The sequence below is a fragment of the Astatotilapia calliptera genome, chromosome 7, assembly GCF_900246225.1.
Source record: "Astatotilapia calliptera chromosome 7, fAstCal1.2, whole genome shotgun sequence".
In the NCBI taxonomy this organism is placed as follows: Eukaryota; Metazoa; Chordata; class Actinopteri; order Cichliformes; family Cichlidae; genus Astatotilapia; species Astatotilapia calliptera.
This window is the reverse complement of record NC_039308.1, coordinates 63157464-63170490: the sequence shown is the minus strand read 5'-3', so window position 1 is coordinate 63170490 and position 13027 is coordinate 63157464. Positions and strand designations below refer to the sequence as shown.

General features: G+C 39.0%; 1 protein-coding gene across 1 annotated transcript in view; it reads right to left on the bottom strand.

Moving 5' to 3' along the window:
- Positions 1-12671, bottom strand: part of mrpl23 (mitochondrial ribosomal protein L23) — a 47885-nt gene extending 35214 nt beyond the window's left edge. Inside the window, exons 1-2 of the mRNA XM_026176472.1 lie at positions 12532-12671; positions 10751-10873 (exon numbers count right to left, since the gene is read on the bottom strand). Coding sequence (XP_026032257.1) covers positions 10751-10873; positions 12532-12551 — 143 coding nt within the window. The 5' untranslated portion in view covers positions 12552-12671. The remainder of the gene's footprint in view (positions 1-10750; positions 10874-12531) is intronic.
- Positions 12672-13027: the final 356 nt, after the last annotated feature.

Genomic DNA, 13027 nt, shown 5'->3' with positions numbered 1-13027 from the left:
TATGAAAAGTGAGAACCAACTTGGCAGTGAGTTTCATCCTCTCAACATTCAATCGTGGTCCTGGTCCACTAGGGGCATTAGTGTGAAGAGGCTTCTGCTTTACTGTGACAAAAAAGGATCTCGTTGAGAGCATTTCTAGATGCATTTGTCTCTACTGTCAAGAGGAAAAAGATGTGGCATGCAAATCCGTCTTCTGCTCCATTTACGCTCCCCCCCCCTCCACCATAACTACTGTCTCACAGTGTGTGTGCCAGAGGGCAGTGAAGCACAGCAAAGTGACCAGGGGTACGTCAGATCAGGAGGGGAAGAAAGACTGATTACACAGTCGGGTTTTCCTAGAAAGCAGTTGCGTGGAACTGGAAGAGAAGAAAGTGGCTTAGAGGCCACTGAGGTCTCTTCTGGATCATTAGCACAGTGAACTGATCCTGATTAATGAGGAGAATATTTCTAAATCCCAACTGCTTTTACAACTAAAATTATCCCGCCACCACAAACACAGCAATGGCATCCATCATAGAAAAAAAGAGTTCTATTACCAGGTTATATAAATTTCTGTTTTTGGGGGGGTAGAGCTAAAGTTTCTGCTGCTGGATACAAGAGCTTCTAGTGTATATTTACAAACCGCGATTCATGTTTGTATTATGTTATGTACTTTGCAACAACTGTCTTCCAAACTATAACTCTTTGCAAAAAAGTTGTGATACATGTAAAATGGAAATATTAAAAATAAAAAAAATTTGCAATGACTCGAAAATCATTCAAATTGAATATTTAATTAAAACTAGTGCAAAGACAACATGTAAAATCGTGAAACGGTGGATATTTTTCCGTTTACTTTTTATACACTACCATTTCTTTTCTTTTTTAATAATCACATCTTTAATTTGACCTCAGTTGCTTTGTGTGTTGTATCACCTTTTGCTAACTGTAACCATTCATACACAAATTGCTGTGATTAGTGTAAACAAATGGTTGTCCCACCATGTGTTTGGGCCATCTCTTATTATTTTTTTCTGTGTTTGCTTCTTAAAGCCCAAAATGCTTTAACTGGCCATTGTGGAAAAGAGCAAATGAACAGAACCTAAATTGAAACCGAAGCTCGCTGTGAAACAGCCATGCTGAAGTAATGAGGGTACCTGTTTATGTGGACTGGTCGGCAGAAATGTGACATATCAAGCACCAACATGAGTTTGTTTATTTGACATTAGTCACTTCATGTACCAAAACAAACAAACAAACAAACAAACAAACAAACAAACAAACAAACAGAAAAACTGTTATCCAAGTTTTTGGCACTCATTTGTAACCACAAGCAGACAAAAACTGATGAGGTTGTGTTTTTTCTGTTCATTGTGTATTGTGTGGAGTTAACTGATAAATAAAATCACTTTATGGCATTAGTTGTATATCTAACTGCTTTGCATTTTTATACAGTACTCTAAATTCATACACACACTTGACAGGGGTTGCATGAGATAGCTGTTTTTCCTGTGACCTGAGTCAATACATAACTCCCATCTCAGCTACAAACCAGGACCCAATCTGAAAGAAAGCCTTGGGCTGAAAGCTGAGGAGAAAATGTCAAGTTAAGTGTGCACATAAACAAGGCTAAACTTAGACAAAGGGCGTGGCGTCTCCAGCAGCGATGCAGGCAGCATCTGATCATCATCCCAGTATAAACACCCATCTGACTCCACAAGCTAACCTTTCGCACTTCTGCCTCTCAGGAAGAATGAAAACCTGTCTCCAGCAACTGCTAAGGCTAACGGCATCGTTCCTCAGCAACTGGTATATATTTATACGCAAACACTCATGCTACAAAGATTCCTCAGCCAAGACGATGAAAGAACTCCAAACACAAAACCTAGAAGGGCATCAGATGACGCAGACGATGGATTAGGTTCAATTATGGTCCGTTGTTGCCAAGCAGGTTTAATTCAGGAACACTAGCTTCATTGTCAGAAAACAGTTTAAAAAAGTTATATTGTTCTGCATTGTTAAAGGGGGAGTGTAAAGGGAGACAAGGGACCTTGATCTAATATCATGCAGTGTTAAAGAAAGAAGGGCTGGAAGCAGGATGACATAAACGAGGTAAAGCTTTTGAAGCTTTTGCTCTGTCTGGCTGTGACACGATTGTTTATGTGCGACAATAAAGCAGATTCATCAATCTGCAGATTAACCTACTTGCAGTTGCTTTCAGATGTAATCTCTCACTTGCAAAGAATCTACAAGCTTCTGGATCGTTCCTATTCTGAAATGTGGGCTAACTCGCATAGAGCCAAAAAGATTATCAGTATCACATCCACTGGTTTTAGGTAGTCAATTTACACCTGTGCTCTGAAAGCATGAAAGAAGTAGGTGAAAGGACACATTTGAAAAAGAGCAAGAGGTGGCTTTGACAGTGTATGACAATACTGAAAAACTCCCATTAGAACTGCTATCCTTAATGTGTCAACAAAATCTCAATTTTCTGTAATAAGCTATGACAACCTGGTACCCAAGTTGAATTCAATTCAGTTCTACTTATATAGCATCAATTCACAATAAGAGTCCCTTCAATTTGCCTTTATATTGAAGGGTCATGGTTAGGGATGGGTATCGTTTAGGTTTTATCCGGTACCGGTGCCAAACCGGTACTTTTGAAACGGTGCCGGTGCTTAAACGGTGCTCAAACCGGTGCTTAAAGAATGGAGAACACAAAATTGGTCCAAAAACCTCTCATGTTCAGCTGTTTTTTTTGTAAAAAGATAACAATGTTAGCCTTTTCTGCAGCTATAGGGCATATATGGTATCACTCTTGGCTGGACGCAGTGCTTAAACAATGGAAAAAACACAAACTTTGTCCAAAAACCTCTCATGTTTAACTGTTTTCCACTTTTTCTTTGGTCATTTTAGCCTTTTTGGCCAGGGTGAAGGGAGTATCTGCCATCAAACAAGAAGACAGCCGCATGTAACTATGACGGTGTTTGCTAGTTCACCTTACATGCATTAATTTAATAACGTGGTTAGTCTACTCAACGTAAATTACACACGAACAACATTAAGCTACTCACGCAGAGAAGAACGGCTGCTGCTGCATCATCATCCGTCATCATTTCTGCTACACTGGCAGGGCTAGGGGCCAGGACTCTCCTCTTCGGGTTTTTGGGGGATGTTGCTAACTGCGGGTCCGATAACAGGCACCACACCCGCAGCACCACCAAGCTATCAAATACGGCGCATTTTTCGGCTTTAAAAAAAACGCTATGCGTCGCCAGGTGTTTCATCGGATTCGAGGTGTTACCTCCTTTGACAGTATCACAGTATCAGCTTAAAGCACTTGTTGCTGCTGAGTCTGCATATTTTGCTGTGAAGTACAGCCAGACTTTTGACCACTTCGCCTGTGTGTATCACATCTCAGGGAAAAAAAGCACCGAAATGTGCGCTGTTTTTCGGTCTGGTTACTACCGTTTATGTCAGAATCGGTGCCATCATGGCACCAGATACCAGTACTAGGGCTGCTCGATTATGGCAAAAATGATAATCACGATTATTTTCACTGAAATTGAGATCTCGATTATTTGACGATATTTAACCCTTTAAGACCTACTATAGAACCAAGTCCGCCAGAGCTTATATTATTTTTTTACATGTTGTAGTGCCATTTGTGGGAGCATTTCAAGTTGCTATACATCAATACAACTGTTATAGCCCATATTTTAATAATATGTATTCATTAAGTCCACAGTAACTACATTAATTGCAAAAAAGTGCAATAAACTACAAAAAAAATGTAAAATCATTTTGGTTTTTTTTACATATATTTCTACTTGGAGAAATTTAAGAGGTTTATCCCTCAAAACTTTAAATACAAAAAAGTTGCAAAAAATAGTTTACAACAACAGGAAATTTATTTTGAGTGTCTTCATAGTTTTATTTTGGAGATATAGCAATTTTTATATACACTGCAGGAAAAACAAAAAAAACAATCCTATGATGCAAAGAAAACAGCATGTGCATCAAAATAAACTATTTCCAGCAGTGCAATTCGAGTTCTAAGCATCCCAGAAACTATTCAGAAAAGTCAAACATGACTTATAAAAACACCAGTATAGGCTTTTAAGGCCTACAAGTAAAAAACTAAATTTTCCACGAAATGACGTCACTTCCTGTTTCGGGCAGGAAGTGACGTGCGATAGTTTGCGCTGACGTCTGTTTCACTGTGGGAAGTGTTACGAACAGCTGATCGGATCGGCAAAGCGTGTTTCTGGAATATTATGTTTTTGTTCCTGCAAGCGCTTTTTATGGAAGGAAACCGTGACCGAGGACAAGCTGATGGCATGAGATGTAAGTTTCATATGCAAAATAATTATTGCGCTAGCTTACATGGTTCAGGTTCTACAGGGATTTAAACATAGTTACACAAAACGGAGCGTGCTGCTCTGACAGGCTTTAAAGGGTTAACAATAACAATGTATTGAATAATGACTTTAAAAAATTATAATATGTTTGCAATATAAAAAATGAATGAAAAATGTAAACATCTAAGTTTAGTGAACTTTGCAGTGTTGCTCTGTGGTGCAGCTACGACACCGTAGCAAAGTTTACAAACTATGTCTACTTGACACATCTGACTCCGCGAACCCATAATGTTTCCAAACCACTGAAGTTTTTTTTTACCTCTCTTTTCAACCAACGGCAGTCACTCTCCTCTCCAAATAACTTCTGCTTAGCTTTCCGAGCTTCCCTCGGGTCCTCTTAATTGTTGTGACGCTGTTCGAAATGCGGAGAGGTGCGCTCGATTTGCCACACGGAGCAGCGCGAGAGTAAAGCACGAGGGAGGTGCTAATAATCGGCTCAGTCATTTTTAATGATCGTTGAAAGCCCAGATCGTAATCATGATTAAAATTCGATTAATTGAGCAGCCCTAACCGGTACCCATCCCTAGTCATGGTGATTCATATGTCAAGTATTAAGTTCCACTATAGTACCGTGCAATAGTTTTCCAGGCTTTCCCAAAGTCTTTCAAAGTGTTTTTCTGGACATTGGCTGCTTTTTCACTCCAGTACTTTATTTTTTTCAGAGGAATATTCGTTGTTTGTTAAGCTACTTAATACTTACATATGAATCACTCAATCGCAAAAGAGGCACCTTAGTCAGGGATGGGCCAGTGTTGGGTCTACACAGACAACTTAGCAAACTTAGCAACTTATACTCTGTCTACAGCAGATGAACGGCCTTTCCATTGATCCGCAACCTGTTAATTTAAGTAATAATAGATGCATTATCATCATAGTCTAAATGGAAGGGTGACTGTCAAGAAGCCATTCTAAAGGATATCAAAACAGGTCGAAAAGTCTGAAGCATGCCAAATTATCTTTAAAAAAACAAAAACAAATCAATGCCTGAAAGTCTTACAGAACGATGAATCCAAAATAAAAATTTGTGGCTCAAATGATCGTCATCCGTAAGACAAAGTGTAGTTGGGGATCTTGTCAAAATTGATGGAATTATGAACACAAAAATGTACCAACTGATTTTGATTCCACTCTAAAAACATTACATTGTAAGAATATGGCATTGCTCTTGGCTCAAGAGGAAGAGTAGGTCATCTGCTAATCTGGAGGTCTGTGATTGAGACCAAACCCAAATGTCTAGGAGTAAAGCGCTGTGTGAAGGGTTGAATTAGGCTTGTGGCCTACAAAGGTTAGAGTAGGAAAGTATATTATAGTGCTTTATTTCCTTTTTTTTAAGATAAACATCACTTTGTATAAGCTTGATTTTGCTGTCACAACCATAGAAAGATTACTTTGTTCAGAAACTACTAAAAGACATTTAATTGGCCCCTTGTTTGACGAAGAAAAAAGAAAAAAAGAGCTGCATTAAATATTTGGCTGCTCATAGCCTTTTTGGTTTACAGCTTACAAGTAACAGACACACATTACAGTTTAAAAATTGCCCTTCCTTTATGATCTCATCAGGAGCCATTAGGCTTTTTATGATCACATATAACCCTCTCGACCCCGATGTGGCACCCAGTGTAGAACCAGTTCATGTATTTCATCATTATTTTTATTCACCAAGAACAAAACAAAACAAACAAAAAAAGAAGACTGGTGGTAGTAAAAACAAAGCTACCACAGAGACATTATTCGAACCACTGACGTTAATGGTTCTGGGAGGGGTTACATCAAGAAAGTCACTAATGACCAGCCGATACAGCCCACAGACTCCATCCACCATGACTTGATAATATCCGAGCTTTACATAGTAAAACTATTAAACGTTCAGTCCAGAGGATCAGAATCAAGGAGAACTGGTTCTGCACCAGAACCCAATGGAAAGAATTATTGACGAGTTAGGGAAAGAAATCTCAGGCACTGGTTGTTTGCTGTCTGAATTGCTCTTGCATCAACTGTGAATCTAACAGGGGTTTTTTTTTTTTTTGGTTTTTTTTTGGGGGGGGTCGTGGTCTTACAAGAAATAATACATGGATTATACACTGAAGAAAAATGCCTTAATAAAGACAAACAGCACACTTTTATGGTGAATGTCAGGGAAACATTAAACTAGCTTAAATTAATAAGGCCTTTATATACACACACAATAGTTTAAACATCGAAGGTACACTACACAGCCCATACATACTCATACATGCACACATGAACATCAAAGTGCACTGCGTCAAAGTGGTTTAGCGGTGAGAATGAAACAGGAGAGTACCTTTTGCACAGATGAAAGGCAAATGAAAGCCGCTCCACATTGTTGACCTGCCCATTGTCAATTTTAGGTTGAGATACGTACAGTCTCTACTTTAACCCTCCCATCTTCAGAGACAATACACACACACATAAAGTGCTAAACACTAAGTATCAAGATCATAGTAGCCGACTTTGTTTAGAGGGAAAGCTGCCAAGGAACCCGAGACTTGAGGAGAAAAGAGACAGTTGAGAAGTTGAGAGCATAAAAGCAGCATGTGAAGGATTAGAGTTTTTTTATTTGCCCTGCAGCCTGACAATAGAACAAAAATAGATCAAAGAGCCGGTCATTGAAAGTCACAAAAGTTCTTACCGAGAAACAGGTCAATAGAGTTTACATCACAAATCTACAGGCTAAATGACTTAATATGACATTAACTTGGGTTTACAAGCATGAAAAAAAAAATGGCACAGTTTCAAACGTGTGCTTATTACGTTGAAGAGGTGACCAGATATATTGGTGACTCCAACGCTGTTAGGTCCAGGAACTGAACCATTGGCAAAAGAAATCGTGAGGTGCAGTACTACAGGGTCAGTTCGCTCAAGTCTGATTAGAGTGAGAAACCACAGCATGGTCTGGTTTCATAGTTATTAGTCTGCATAGCATGAAATGTGACTGTGTAGCAGACTCAACTGAAAGTTCAATGGCATGCTCTTTTCTTTGTGTGCATGTGTGTGAGAGAGAGTGTACTGGCCTCTCGCCATGCCAGGTGAGGTACAAGAAGGTGTGCGTGGGTGTGAGCCTAGAAATTTGATGATGTTATAGAACAGAGGGGAAATACTTACATAGCACAAAAGGTTTGAGAACAATCAAAAAGACCAACAAATACCTCCCTCTGGCAGGTAGAAAGAGAATTTCCAGAGAACACAGCCCAGGTGTCTCAAAAAACAAGTGTCAAAGGAGGATTGATTTTGGACACATAGCAAAGTGCTTAAGAAAAGCACAATAAACAGCAGGCCCAGGGTGGGACAGAGGGAAAGGATGGAGGAAGACATGCCAGAAAGTGAGTGATACTGCCAAAAAGTACGAAAACTAGAGAAAAGCAAAAGAGAGCAAGACAAACAACTATGGATATCTAGCTCCCAGGTGTCAGCAAGATAAAGGCCACCTTGTGTTATTCTCTTGAGAACGCCAACAGTTACCAGTTCTCATTAACAGCTGCTCGGCTCTAAAATTTACCCACGCTTACACCGCCTACACTTGAGAATCATAACTACAACAGCTTTCACTGCCACAGTGACTCAGACTTATCAATAAACTGGGAGTGGGAGTGACATTTGTCATTGTCTCTCTGTGTGGGTCCATTTACTACGATGTTGTTAAGAAAAGTGAAAAAAATAACAGTGTTTCCAAGCACACACTGAGGCCCCAGCAGCATATCAATCAGCCATGCACCTCTCGCAAGCATCAAAGACTGTGAGGAAAAAAACAGAACACCTTACACACCCTTATAAACACACACGCACCCTGCACTTACCCAGTTTTGTGCATATATACACAAAGAAACACACCATTCGCACAAACGGACTCACACTTACAAGTATATACAGAAAAACACACACACACACACACACACACACACACACACACACAATTACATAAGCACCCTAGGAGTTTGGCAGAGAAGAGGCAAGAATCAGAGTGGGAGGCCAGGCACCTGGATGAACAGATTATGGTCTAAACCCCACCAGAGACACATAGATGATCTGCCTCAAACTTCAATTTTTCTCCCCAGTGTGGGTTCTGGGCTTCTCATTGCCTCAGGAGTGCTGGTAACCTCAGTGACCTTGGCTTGTAGCGGTAGTCAAAATCAGCTTGTCACTATTAAGTGATGACTGGACCCCCTGTCACGTTTAGTGACGCAGTAGATACAGCAGAAACTTGACAAAATAAGAACATCGTATCTACACAGACAAGATTAGTTTTGCCTTCCCTTTCTGTCTCACTGTTGATGCAGCTTCTCTGAGAGACTAATGGTGAAGACTCGATGTGTACAAACTGATTCAAATGCCCCAGTTCAAAGCCAAATAAAAGTACTTTTGACCTCACCTAATGCGTCACTCTCCATGTGAGAGTGAAATGACGGCCTGTCACAAGTCATTGTTGCAACTAAGCTCATTAGAGGATAATCATGAGGTGGTACACACTATCTACACTGTGGAAGACTGAGGCCTCCGTTTTCTGTTTTTGAGCCTGTCACACCACCTGGTGGCCACAATATCAAACATCAGGGACATATTACTGGTCCCGCAAGACCGTTACTGTGGCAGTAAAAATAAATTACTGCAGACTAAATGCAAAACATATGTTCATTGTACCATACGTTCAACTGAAACTACTATAGTCTAAACTCTAAAATAAATTTACAGCCTATACAGGGCAAAAAATGATTGGGTCTTTTTAAAGCTTATTTTATGTTCATTATATCTTTTTTAAGTTTAGTGTAGTTTTGTTTTGTTCTCTTCTTGGATTAGTCACTTGACCACTCTTACTCATTTGTTTTGTGTTCATTATCAATCGCATATGGAGAAAGAAAAAAAAGAAAAAAGGATCCTCAATCCAAGGAAATCTGCTCTAGAGCTGAACAGCTTGTACTTAAACAGAGAGAGATAGATAGAGTGAATGCTTACAAAGGGCCAGTATGTACAAGTAAGCATTTGTGATTTTTGATTAATGTGTGTACAAATTTACAACTGGAACAATACGCAGACTTCAAACGATAAGCACCTGCATTTATGGGCAACGGCAGCCTGAAAGGACTAAACAAATGGACTAGTATGTAATTTATGGCGCCGTGGAAAAAGACAGGAAAAAAAAACACTGTGGCAATAAAACTATAAATGAAATATTCCACTGACGTAAAAGTATTTTAGATCAGAGGCATTATATCTGATATATAAGTTATAATAATTATGTACAACAAGCTCTATCGTGAGATCTGTTAAATTAATATGTTAGGAAATACTCAAATCTCTCCCAAAAGACTTTTCAGGACTTTTCATTTACAGTTCAGAAAGAGGTGATTAGAGGCCAGTGCTGGTGATTATAAAAGACAATTTGCTTGAAAAAGTAACGATGCATTTAAATAAAGTAGTATTAACAGGAAGTTAAGCGTGGGATTTACTGGCTGTTTTACACATTGAGTCATATTAGCAGTGTTTCCCTGAGTCTCACACGGAGCTGAAATGAATCAAGTATGCATGCAGTAAGTGAATGACAAATAAAATATTGAGTTTTGTTGATTTTTTTTTTAGGGCTGGGGGAAAGGGGGCTGTGAGCTGAGACATTGTGAGGTCTTTGTTATTTACATCAGGGAAAAGAGTAGCATAATACCTAAATGTAAACTAAAAGACAATTTTCAGCCTCAGTGAACTGATGTTGGGTCACAAACACATTTAACCTCCTAAGACCTGAACTCTTCCATGGCATGCATTTTTAAGTTCTCTTTGATATTTGGGAATATTGGGGCCCGATGAATGTAAAAAACAAAGAATTACCAGATTTTTTTTTTTACCTTATTTTTGTTTTTAAGAAAAATAAGAGCCACATATCAGGAAATTCGTTTAAAATTTTGATAGGACAGTAGCAGTTTAATGTCCTCGTAAGTGGATATCAGGCCCTGTAGAGCAAAATTTAGTATTTTGGTCTAAATAACCCAAAATAGTGGACGCCAGGTCCTAGGAGGTTAAAATAGAGAAGAATATAACACACGAGAGACTGTAATTTAGTTTTCCAGCAATCACCTTTATGTTTTCCTACTCAAAGAATAATAGGCATCCATTAGCTTAAACAAAAAATGGACTGCAAACCACACTTTTATATTTTATGGACAAATAACCATGTCTAAACTTGAGGCAACCTTGAGAATAAATACAGACTCACTAATCCGTGCATAGTAAAAGTTTCTCCAAGTATTATGTGCTGCAAAATCAATTTACCTGAGAACGGTGTGATAAATAAAGGTGTATGGTAATGAACTCATACATATTAACGTTTATAATCAAAGACTTACTCCATTGGGATGCGAAACTGGACAGTGTCTTGAGGCTGCTCTTTTCCCGGCCTCACCAGGGTCAGAAACCAGCTAGGTCTGAAGATCCTCAGCTGGGGATTGCCCAGCTGGTAGAGAGGATATCTGAGGAGATATGCACAGGCTGGCTCTTATTATCCTTGATATCGTTCCCATAAATCCTATAATATTGTCTAAAAGAAAAGCACAATAACTGCTACCTAGATGATCAAGTAAAATTATGTCTTTAATCTTTGTTTGATTTAAGATAAGCAGCTGAGGTCAGTCCAGCACCAAGAGGGTTCCCTTTTCTACTAAAAATATCTGGAACAGTTCCTTAAACTTTCAGCTCACACAAATGCGTAGAACGGAATTTCTTTGGAGATTTTACTCACTGCCATATAAGCAGGTAGCGCATCTTTCCTTTTACTTAGTTAAGACAAATTGAAAAAACAAATAGAAATAAGGATGGGCAAGAATAACTTTGTCTGAAATCAAGAGCATTGAACTACAGAGGTCTTGACCGGGGATGTCAAATATATTTTACATCGAGGGCCACATAAGGTCCACTTTGATCTTAAGCTGGCCGAATAAAACTCAGTTTATTATCAGTGTAAACAGATTTCCCTACACATTTAATCCCTGAGATATCTTAATATAAAATAAAGAAGTGCATTTTCGACAGCACATTGCAGTTTTTCTACATGAAAAATGTGAAAGATTACAGAAAAGTTCTGGCAGCTCACTGCCCAAACTGTCCCTATTTATAAAACTTAAAAAAGTACTGTCGATGTTTGAAATTTTCTTGTTTTAACGGAGCTTTTCTGTCATTTAACTGTTTTATTGCTTACATTGATTCGGTATAGTATGAATGGCTATGGGGGAGGTTGTCATCAGCAGGAAAAGCTGTAAAACTTATAAAAATACAGTTAATCCAGCAGCCAGGATCGGGGCTTTATGTTTAGCACTCCTGGTCTATACCTAAGGATGTGAGGTCAAAGATGTGTCTTCCTCCAGACACAAACAAATGCAGCCGGTAAATGGGGGAGACTCAAAGGAATATGAGACACTGAAACAATCTTTTATTAAATACACACACAGAGAGTTTGTTTTGCACTGCCACGCTTTATAATAACTTCTCCATGAAACTTGGAAAAACAGACAAATCCAAGTCTCCAAACCTAAATGATCAAATATTAGCAGTGTAGCATTTTATTGGATCTTGAGCAAATAGAAAAAATGTGTTTATGATGCTTCTGTTTAGCGGTGGTCCCCCATTAGGCAAGATCGTTTGTATTTACGTAGCTCAGCAATACAAGCTACACATTTCCCGTGCAATGTCTACGGTGCACTAATAACAGCACCCTGTATTAATAAGCGTGGGTTAAACCTCGTAAACAGTCACATTACCCCTACGATGATTTAATATTGCGGCAGATTAGTTGCTGCAATTTCACCAACCTGCAAAGTGACTGCACAACAACTCCAACATCATGTTATGCCGTTTGTTTTTAGCATAGCAGGCTAGCGCCCGCTAAGTTCTTATTGCTTAGTTATCTGAAATTCACAGTGAGCACATAACTTGCAGTCTAAAATACACTGACAGTTATTGACAGCAACGTGGACTAATCCGACTGCATTCAGGACAGAGTGCATACAGGTCAGCTGGGAGACATGCTAGCAATAGCTTGCTTTCTTAGGTTAAACTGCCAGAAAAGATGACTAGCAATGTATCCACGAGTAAAACTGAGGCTTCTTATTTAAACAAAACACTTGATACTCACAGCAGTCGTGTTACTGGCATCCCTAGAAATTCTTACTGACAGACATACGCTGATAGTTACTTTATAGTTTTTCAAGGTTGTCAAATCCTACACGTGCAGGGATGTGCTTCCGGGAACATTGGCAATGCGCAAGCGCATTGGATATACTACCTTCCTGTGATGCTAGGGTGTTAGTGAGCTGTATGATATGTGTGCTCCTTGTTTCAGCTTATTGAATAATAAACTAAAAGATCCCCATGTTATACCGGACTGTTATGCAGCTAAAAAAAAAAAAAAAGCACTGAAAAGATTCAATTACTTTGTCACGCATTCGGTTTCATTTTTGAGAATGTCATTGTTGTGAGCATATTGAGAAATTAGTATATCAGAGAAACAGTCGGGTTGAGCAGTTTGGACAGAAAGGAAAGAAAGACAAAGCCTGCAATGGTTTGTTCATGTGCAAAAAATGACTGTTCTGGCGACCCCTAAAGGGAGCAGTTGATAGAAGAAGAAGAAG